Source organism: Cryptotermes secundus, unplaced genomic scaffold (assembly GCF_002891405.2).
Source record: "Cryptotermes secundus unplaced genomic scaffold, Csec_1.0 scaffold395, whole genome shotgun sequence".
In the NCBI taxonomy this organism is placed as follows: Eukaryota; Metazoa; Arthropoda; class Insecta; order Blattodea; family Kalotermitidae; genus Cryptotermes; species Cryptotermes secundus.
In genome coordinates this window covers 465,037-475,296 of record NW_019742967.1, presented here as the reverse complement: position 1 = coordinate 475,296, position 10,260 = coordinate 465,037, and the positions used below count along the sequence as shown (strand labels likewise).

At 44.0% G+C, this 10,260-nt stretch overlaps 1 protein-coding gene across 1 annotated transcript in view; it reads right to left on the bottom strand.

The window, feature by feature from the left end:
- Positions 1-135: 135 nt before the first annotated feature.
- The window catches only part of LOC111873489 (zinc finger protein 235), a 17,750-nt gene continuing 7,625 nt past the window's right edge, over positions 136-10,260 (bottom strand). The window contains exons 4-7 of the mRNA XM_033755104.1: positions 5,165-5,332; positions 1,622-2,237; positions 1,283-1,369; positions 136-155 (exon numbers count right to left, since the gene is read on the bottom strand). Coding sequence (XP_033610995.1) covers positions 136-155; positions 1,283-1,369; positions 1,622-2,237; positions 5,165-5,332 — 891 coding nt within the window. The remainder of the gene's footprint in view (positions 156-1,282; positions 1,370-1,621; positions 2,238-5,164; positions 5,333-10,260) is intronic.

The following is a 10,260-nucleotide window of genomic DNA, read 5'->3' as shown; positions in this document are numbered from 1 at the left end:
GAGTTTAAACGCCCGACTGGCCAAAACGGGGTACTTTGGCCACGGCGACCTTACTCATGACTGGCACAAAAGGGACACTTCAGCACTTAAAGGTTAACATAACTGCAGGAGAATGTCATGTCATGTCATGTCATGTCATGTCATGTCTGTTTCCACTGAACAAGATAGGGCATTGTGCATATTCAGCATAAGAATCAAATGGAAATCATTTGCTCAGATGTTTTGTACCATGGGACTCAGTTCATTTCCATCAGTTCAAAAGGTTAGCAACAGTAATGAACTCCAATATATTGTAGCATTCTACAACACTGCAGCGTGTCACACACATCAAAACTGTTTTACTTACAACATGAAATACTGTGGCATACTGCTACTCACATACTGTTCCTTTAGTCTAAACCCATCTCTACTGCTCTGATTTACTACACATTTCAACATGTATGCGCTGATGTGTCTAACGATTACTCTGATGTTATATTTTAGCGTCCTGTTGCACTGATTTAAGTCCATGATTTATTTAAACCGTCTTGCAGTGCACATACTCATTTATCTCCTTCTCTCCCTCGCACTACATGTTTCAGCATAATACTGCCATCTTCAGGTGCTTACTTATCCACGTCAAACTAGTTCATTGTATGCAGTCACAGGAGCAAGACACAACAAAAGCACAACACACACATGATAGTGAAGGAGTGCTCCAACAGAGGAGAATGGGCGTGACTAGTGTAGTGAGGTGCGACGAAGTGATGTGGTATCCTGTACAATTTTAATAATATTTTTAACGTTTGACAATGTATATGATAGATACATATTTTAGTTATTTTAATATGAGAACAAGGCATACAATGAACTAGTTTGACGTGGATAAGTAAGCACCTGAAGATGGCAGTATTATGCTGAAACATGTAGTGCGAGGGAGAGAAGGAGATAAATGAGTATGTGCACTGCAAGACGGTTTAAATAAATCATGGATTACTCTGATGTCTAAGTGACTCTTTACGTACATCACATCAAAATGCCTTCTCCCTAATATGTATGTGCATATGCCTCTTCAGTTCACCCTTTGAAATGAACGACTTTTTACATACATCACAGCAAAATGGCTTTTCCCCACTATGTATGCGTTGGTGTGTCTTCAGCGTACCCTGCTGACTGAATGACTTATTACGTACATCACAGCAAAATGGCTTCTCCCCACTATGTATGCGTTGGTGTCTCTTCAAATTACTCTGCCGACTGAATGACTTATTACATACATCACAGCAAAATGGCTTCTCCCCACTATGTATGCGTTGGTGTATCTTCAAACTACTCTGCTGACTGAATGACTTATTACATACATCACAGCAAAATGGCTTTTCACCACTATGTATGCGTTGGTGTTTCTTCAGGCTACTCAGATCACTGAATGACTTATTACATACATCACAGCAAAACGGCTTCTCCCCACTATGTATGCGTTGGTGTGTCTTCAGAGTACTCAGTTTACTGAATGACTTATTACATACTTCACAACAAAAAGGCTTTTCACCACTATGTATGCGTTGGTGTTGCTTCAGGATACTCAGATGATGGAATGACTTATTACATACTTCACAGCAAAATGGCTTCTCCCCACTATGTATGCGTTGGTGTTTCTTCAGGCTACTCAGAACACTGAATGACTTATTACATACATCACGGCAAAATGGCTTTTCACCACTATGTATGCGTTGGTGTTGCTTCAGGCTACTCAGATCATTGAATGACTTATTACATACTTCACAACAAAAAGGCTTTTCGCCACTATGTATGCGTTGGTGTGCCTTCAGATGACTCTGCTTTCTAAATGACTTATTACATACATCACAACAATATAGCTTCTCCCCACAATGTATGTGTTGATGCGTCTTCAAATTACTCTGCTGACTGAATGACTTATTACATACATCACGGCAAAATGGCTTTTCACCACTATGTATGCATTGGTGTGTCTTCAAATTACTCTGCTGCCTGAACGACTTATTACATACATCACAGAAAAATGGCTGCTCCCCACTATGTATGCGTTGGTGTGTCTTCAGGCTACTCAGATCACTGAATGACTTATCACATACATCACAACAATAAGGCTTCTCCCCACTATGTATTCGTTGGTGTGCTCTCAGAATTATCTGCTGACTGAATAATTCACCACACTCATTGCAGGAATATTGTCGCTCCTCACCACGTACGGGTTGAAGTACATTCAAGTTACCCTGGAAAATGAGAGTAAATAACATGAAAAATCCTAATAAGAAGAGAAATGAGTTTGAAACCTCAGTACAGTGAGATATTAAATCGGTAGGTGTGAAAGTGGTAACAGAGAGGGAAGGGAGGGACAGAGAGAGCACACCCCCTTGTGTGGTGTAAGCCTGAGTCCATCAGCATGTGTGGAGGTTTCTGAGTCAAGAGCAGTTAAGCTGCACTGCGACTGTCTCACAAATTGCATTATTAAATGAAATTATGCATTTGTAAGGCTGGACAGGCATTCAAATAATAGGGGATAGGCTCCTAGTATGAAATAACAATAAAGTCTGTATATGTGTGTGTGTATAATAGGCCTCAAAAAGAATAATAGCATAGTGTCAGTTCAATAGATATGTCCACCATGATACCATGAGCAAATCCATATGAGTCATCTCCTAGGTTGCCACACAAGATCCCTTGACAATGTAAATGTTTGGCTTTTGCCAGAAAATGGCCACTATATCTGGATGTGTGAAATGATATTGGGCACACCACACTGTGTAGAAGCAGGAGTGCAAACGCTTTGCAACAGCTACATATGTATATAAAATTTATACAGAAGTGTGCAGTCACTTCACAGTTTATGATACCACACAATCTCGACGCGCGTGTGCCACTTCTCGAAGCAGTCCATGACATGCAGCTCAACATTACACTTTGTGCAATAGAAAAAGGGTACTCCTACTTTTATTATGTAGTGACACACATGGCGTCTTTGTTTCCCTTTGGTTGGCCAGTGTTGTGAATGTTTCACCTCCAGTCAACTCAGTTGGGCGCCAGATGAACTTGGCCTCCACCGAGAAACGCCACTGACCGTGATATTCATTTTTGCAATTAAAGAATCATCTTGGAGGACGGACATTTCCAGGAAATTTGAATAAATTATGTTTATTTACAAAGCAACACTCTCACCTGTTTGTAATACTCACAAAATATTGATGCAAAGTAATTATATTATTAGTCAGAAAGAGTGCCAGGCCGACACTGATACTGGAAGTCACAGTGATGAAGATGCTTTTTACTCACAAAGTAATACAGGCCAAATGGGTTTATACCTCTTCCGAGACACAGAATAAAATATTGTGATGTATTTGCGCTATGCATGACACCCCCCCCCCTCCAGCAGTGGCGTGAAGGCATCAAAGCAAATGCGGCTACTACAGTAATAGGCCAGCAAACACTCTGCCGTCCCCCCACGGTGATGTAACAGCACTTCTCCCTGTAACGTAACAGGTGACACCGCCGTTAACGTGAGGCAACAGGGAATGGTATGAGAAGCCAGCTGAGCAGTATGTGAGCAGTGTGTGATCAGGAGTGACACAGTGTGGATCACGTGGATCGTGACGTTGCCGAGAGCAGTGGAAGTAACTGTGATACTGACAGTGGCAGTAATTGTAAATTGTATAAATGTGCGAGCCAATGTGGAATAAATTCGCTATATTCAATATGGCATGAAGTTATTTGTCATGTTACATTCCCAACATGTGACAATATACAAAGAAATATATGACAATCCGACACTGACTTCCTACCTAATAATTCGTTACTGAAAACCAATCCTTCAATACATCACATTTCCTTGATAGCTCTGGAAGCACTAACATGGGAGCAAAGATGAATATTTACTCCTCAGTTCTCAAAACAAAGCTGGGCTCTATTTGGCTGCTGACACCATAAACAGTCATATCTAAATATAAATAGTATCATAACCAGTAGCGTGATAAACAATTTCATTCTTCAGAGCTAACGAATGAACCACTGACATGAACTTGCAGGCGTTTGTTTTGGTTTCAAACCCAAGATCAAACTGTCAGCACTACCAAAGTGAGCATGAGTCTTATATATAACATTTGGCCAACAGGGGGTGCTTCTTGCTGTAGATATATATAACATTCGTCCATTTAAGGGTTAATCAGAACGACTTCTGCTGCTGCAAAGAATGGCTACGTGTAGGGGGACAGCATTTTCAACACCTTCTGTGACCTGTGAACTGTATGCTTCATTCCACACAATAATGGCCACAAGCATACTGATTCATTGGCAAAATTAGTATGCGCCTTGCAGCCACTGGTGCATCAGTCATTGTGAACTGGCTGAGAAAAGTAAGAACCTCTGTCTATATGTATATATACAAATTTTCTTTGATGTTCATTAATAGCCTTATTAATGCGTTTAATTACATGCATTGCATATTTCACTTCACCACAATTATGTCTATATACTTGTATTAGGATGTGTTGCCAATGCCAGTTCTTCACTATTGCTCTCTACACCTTTTACACATCCTTTGTATCTAATGTTCAGTCACCTTTCTGTCTGAATGAGAACCAATCACCTGACAGCAGGTACAGGGGCAACGCCAAGAGTGTCAGGTATATTAAATTTACTTCAAACAAAGGGCAACAGGTAACACGTGTCTATATTCAGTCACACATTGTCACAGATCTTTAGAGAATCATTAGTTATCCTGTTACAAATCCTCAACACAATGACACCTCTATGTTATTACATGGATACAGACTGCATGGGAGACAGAAAACAAATGATAAACTTCAGCATTTTTAGACCCTGGGAACTCTATGATGTAGTAGTACCAAAGCACTGCTCAGTGGATTAGACAGACAAAGAAAATATGAAGGATTTTTCTGGTACAGAATTTACGACAAACATTCAGTGTATAGAGTATTTCATTTCATCTATATTAGATCTGCTCAAAAGAAAATGGGACTGGTACTTCACAAGCAACATTCTATAAACTACAGTTGCCTGGAGACATTTCAGGAAAAATAAATCTTCAGAATCTAGTCAACACCACAGCGGAGTTGTTTCATGTTCACAGACAAGACAAGCACACTTGTGTCATCTGCCTAACAGCGCACTCACACATACAGCTCACCTCAGGTTCAGCCTTTATTTCTGGAAATGTTACTGGGACAGGATCCTCTTCCTCTTCTGCATCTGAGACTGCCTCAGCTTTTACATTCATGGCCTGATTTGCATCATGAGTTGTTGGGTATGCCTCACCATATGGACCCACTAAAGTATTTTCCAATTTTGTACAGTTCTGTAAAAACCATCACATCCTTCTCAGAAATGGATGCACAACACCCTACATTAACCAGCATATGTTCTCCTTGCTATGTTGGTTTCTTGTCACATTTAACTCATATAAGAGCTGTTCTGTACAGATGTTCTTCCCTGCAGCTATCACTAGATAGTACTCGGTTGAAACGTACCAATGCCCAGGACCGAAAAGTGGTTTGGGGTAGAAAAATATTTTAAACAATACACACACCAAATAAATATAATAATATAATTGGTTGAGTGAAATAAAAATACAAACTGTCCCAGATGAGGATGGCACAACATAAAATCGTTCACCAACTCCACCGTTAATTTAGTAAACCAAAAAGTTCAGGAAATAATTTGGGGATGGGACAAGCACCAGACTCTTCCACGGCGTACAGCAGAATCCCCTTGCAGTGTTCAGACGAGCCTGCTAGTCCCTGGTGAAAGGATGAAGGGCGCAAGCGTAGGGCAGGAGGAGGGGAGAAAAGGAATGAAGGGGGGTTCTAGTCGAGGGACACGGTGGTAGTCTCTGACGTTACAGTCGTCCCCCCTGAAGGAGACGCCGGGGGTGATTCCATTTACTGGGGCTCCTGCCTGTTGACAAAATGGAGTGCCAGGCCGTCGTATCAGCGTTGCAGCTACCCTGCTGTCAGTCTCAATGTTAAGTGCTTTCACTGACTGCGAGAGAACATATCTACACTGCACTACGTGGGGTTGGATGTGCAGCATAGCCGAACCATAAGTGGGGCGCCTGGACAGACAGGGATAAGAGCCCAGGCATCTCACCCCACAAATTGTTTGCTACTTAATAAGTGCACCGTTGTCATGTCCATAATATGCCTGATGATGCAGTAAGCCTCCAGTAAACACAGGGGGGGGGGGTGTCTTAACAGGTACTTGACTGTGCTTCGCACTTGGACATAGAGACGGTGGATCAGTTCCACCCTTCGGCATAAGGCACTGGAAAGAGGGTAGCACGGGAAGGGACAGCGCAGCCCATCCGAACTAAAGGTCAACCTGCAATATGAGCTGGGGCATGTGAAGAATACAAACACAATCAAGATGTCAGAACCGATGAGACAATTCCATTTCATAGGCTCTGGTTAAACTTCCAAGCTGTACAGTAACACAAATAACATTGTTATAACCTCAGTTGCTGGGGATCCACACACACACACTCACACTAAAGTACACACACATAGTCATGACTATACCTAAGTATGCCAGCGCCAATGCAACAATATCATAATAGTACTCTAAGGGCCCATATATATATATATATATACATACTTCCGAGACATCGGAATAGAAAAGGAAAGTACCTCCAGGCACTAAGCCCAAGGGACCCTTTACACAGAATGGCCGCAAGGCCCACATACAAGAAAACATATATTGATCTGTATAATGTTCCACTTATATATGGGAACCTAGGAGTCCCAAGGCGCTTATACAAAGTGCATGCTAGCATGGTGCATAAGTATACAGAAAAGCACCACAAATTACCAAAATCATATCACATTTGCATTTACAAACCTAGTGGTCAGCCACTCACGCAGCTTTCAACTGTGAGACGTGAGTGTGGATCCTGCTGCCGCCGTCAGAGTCGGTGAGCTGAACAGAAACCGGAGAGGTAAACTTGACAATGGTAAAGGGTCCCTTATATCTGGGACAAAGTTTGGCCGCAACGTGTTGGGACGCTTTACTGAGGGGATAATTCTTGAGCCAAACCTTGCTTCCAACGTGAAAAGGAGGGGGTCGGCGGCGTCGGTCATAGGTCCTGCGCACGACAGCATGCGCCAGTCGGAGATTTCTACGCGCTGTCTCCCAGCATTCCCAGATGGAGTGGAAATCAGGGGTTTCAGGAAGTAACTCCTTGATGAACCAGAGGTTGGAAAGGGGTGAGTTGGGCGTAAAGGAAAACATCAAACTGAATGGAGTGGTCTTATGGGACTCGTGGCGAGCCGAATTAAATGCAAACCGGAGCCAGGAGAGGTTCTCATCCCACCGGGAATGGTCTTGATGGTGGTAAGCAATCAACGCCGCCCGTAAATTCCGGTTGACCCTCTCGGCATAGGAGGGCTGAGGATAGTACGGTGTGGTGGTGACATGCCTGATGCCTTGGGCAAAACAGAAATTGCGAAAGTTGCGAGATGTGAACTGCTTGGCATTATCGGATACAATGATCTCGAGAATCCCAAATGTGGAAAAGATGTTCAGTAACAGCCGAATAGTCGTAGCAGTAGATGCTTCCCGGACCGGGAAAATCCAAACAAACTTGGTAAAAGCGTCCACACAGACTAGTGCATAGGTGTTACCTGCCTTTGACCGGGGGACTTCCCCACAAAATCTACAAACAACTTCTCCAATGGGCGAGTAGCCACGTCAGAGGCCAGCATACCCTAACGGGGATTCTGGGCGGGCTTACTGAGCCCGCAGAGCTTGCACGACCGTACTCTAGCGGAGATATCCGCATCCATACCCTTCCATATGAAAGATTGTCGAATTTTTCAAAGCGTTTTTCGCACTCCTAGGTGGCCCCCACAGGGAGACTCATGGAAATAACTAAAGAGAGCGGGAATTAAGGCCTGAGGAATGACGATGTTAGGCCGACTGTCAAAACAGCCTTGCAATAAAGTACGCTCTTAAGTAGAGAGTATCCGGGTACTTCTTGCCCCAGTGACAACTGGTCCATAATGGGGCAAAGTTATGGGTCCCTCCTCTGGTGTGCAGCAAAATCCTCGAATAGGACACGGAAATCCAAAAGTAGCGAACAAACAGGTTTTTCGGCGCTGGGGTCATACATGCGTGAGAGAGCATCCGTGATGACATTTTGGGTTCCCCTAATGTGCTGCACATTAAATTTGAACGAGGACAACCTCACAACCCAACGACCAATTCTCCCGAGTTGGCGGGGATGGGAGAGACATGACGTGAGAGCCTGACTGTCGGTCTGCAGATCAAACTCAAGGTGTTCAAGGTACGGCCTGAATTTTTCCAAGCCAAAGCGGACTGCTAAGCACTCGAGTTCGTATGTTGAAAATTTCCTCTCAGGGTGGGATAACATGCGTGAGGCGTAAGCAATAGGCTGCAGCTCACCATCAAACTGCTGTAACAGCACCACCACAACCGCCACCGAACTAGCATCGGTCTGGAGCATGAACCTGAGGGAGAATTCGGCAAGCTTCTAATCCTGAAATGCACGTATCTGATCAGGCCCCAACTGAAATTTAACGTCTTTCTTTCTGAGTAGGTTAAGGGGGGTGGCGCACTCGGCGAAATGAGGAATAAATTTGTGAAAAAAATTCACCATGCCAATAAACCTGGCGACCACTTTAACATCCCTGGGAGGAGGGAACCTTCTAATGGAGTCGGTTCTGCTTGGGTCAACGGAGATACCGGAGGGTCCCACAATGTGCCCCAGGAAAGACAGGTGAGGCATGGCGAATTTAACCTTTGCGGGATTAACGGTTAATCCTGCGTGGCGTAATCTGAGAAAAACCTCATGCAGATGATGTATGTATTCTTCGAACGAATCACTGTAGGCCACCAGATCGTCAAGATAGTGAAATACGAAGTTGAATTTTAAGTTGGAAAACACTTTGTCAAACAAATGTGTCAACAACTGGGCTCCAGTGGCCAACACAAATGGTACCCTAGTGTATTCCTACAAATTCCAGTTGGTGGCGAACGCAGTCAGAGGTTCTGACCGGTCAGTTAATCCAATCGGGTGATATGCCGAATTGAGGTCAAGCGACATAAACAGTTTGGCTGTCTTAAACCAGTGAAAACATGAATGGATGTCAGGCAATGGGACCAATTCAATTTTGATCTTCTTAAGAGCCTGATAATCAATAACCGGACGAAACACATTTTGCCCTTTAGGCACCAAGAATATAGGGCTGGAGTAAGGGGAAGTGGAAGGTTGTATAATGCCTTCATCAAGCATAAGACGAATATGCTGTCGCAATATCTCCATTTTTGGGGGCATGAGCCGGTAGGGAGGAACCTTGACAGGGGATGGATCAAGCAACTCAATGTCATATTGCAAGAGTGTAGTGAGCCCCAATCTTGCGTTTAACATGTCAGGAAAGTCATCAATGAGGGAGCGCAGGAGGGTAGAGTAACTGTCCTTCAAATGTGACAGATCCGGGTTAGCCGGCATGGCAGCACACACTCACGACTTATCGTCGGGAGGACTTCGCCCCAGTAAATGCAACCTGTTAGTGGGGTCGAATCTAAAAAACGCGTGTCCCTGCTGAACATCAATCATCAAACCCGTCTTCCCTAAAAAGCAGCACCCAAAATGACGGGCTGAATCAAACTGGGAACACCGTAAAATGGGACTTTCCATGTATAACGATCAATCCTGATCTAACACTTGACTGCAGTATGAACTGGGAAAGTCTGAGCAGACGCGGTAACACACTTTACTGTCACAGGATAGGTGTGCAGAGAAGGGACTGCTTTCATAAGGGAGTTATAGGAAACGTCGGACATCAAAGAACGGACAGCCTGAGTCTAAGAGCAGACCAACGGGTCCAAAAGCGAGCTCCACCTGAAGACAGGGTAAACTATATTCCAGAACCCCCTGATTCGTTGATTATGAGAGTTGGAAATAGTGTGGCTGAACAGGGTGGAACTTTGAGGTGGGCGATTCCCACGTGGAGGGGCTGGGTTACGTGCTAGTCAGAGTATTTGGTTGACCTCGAGAACTCTCAGTAGCTGAGGTGGGTAACCGGACATAACAGTCCTTGCGAGCGTGACCGGGTCTATTGCACCAATAACAGACGGTCCTCGAACGGGCCGAAACAGGCACAGCGGACATGTGCCGATCGGATGTCGCCGAGTTCAATGGAGTCCCCGTTTGGGAGGTATGACTCTGGTCATTACGCAGAATACTATGTGCATATATGCACATTTTAT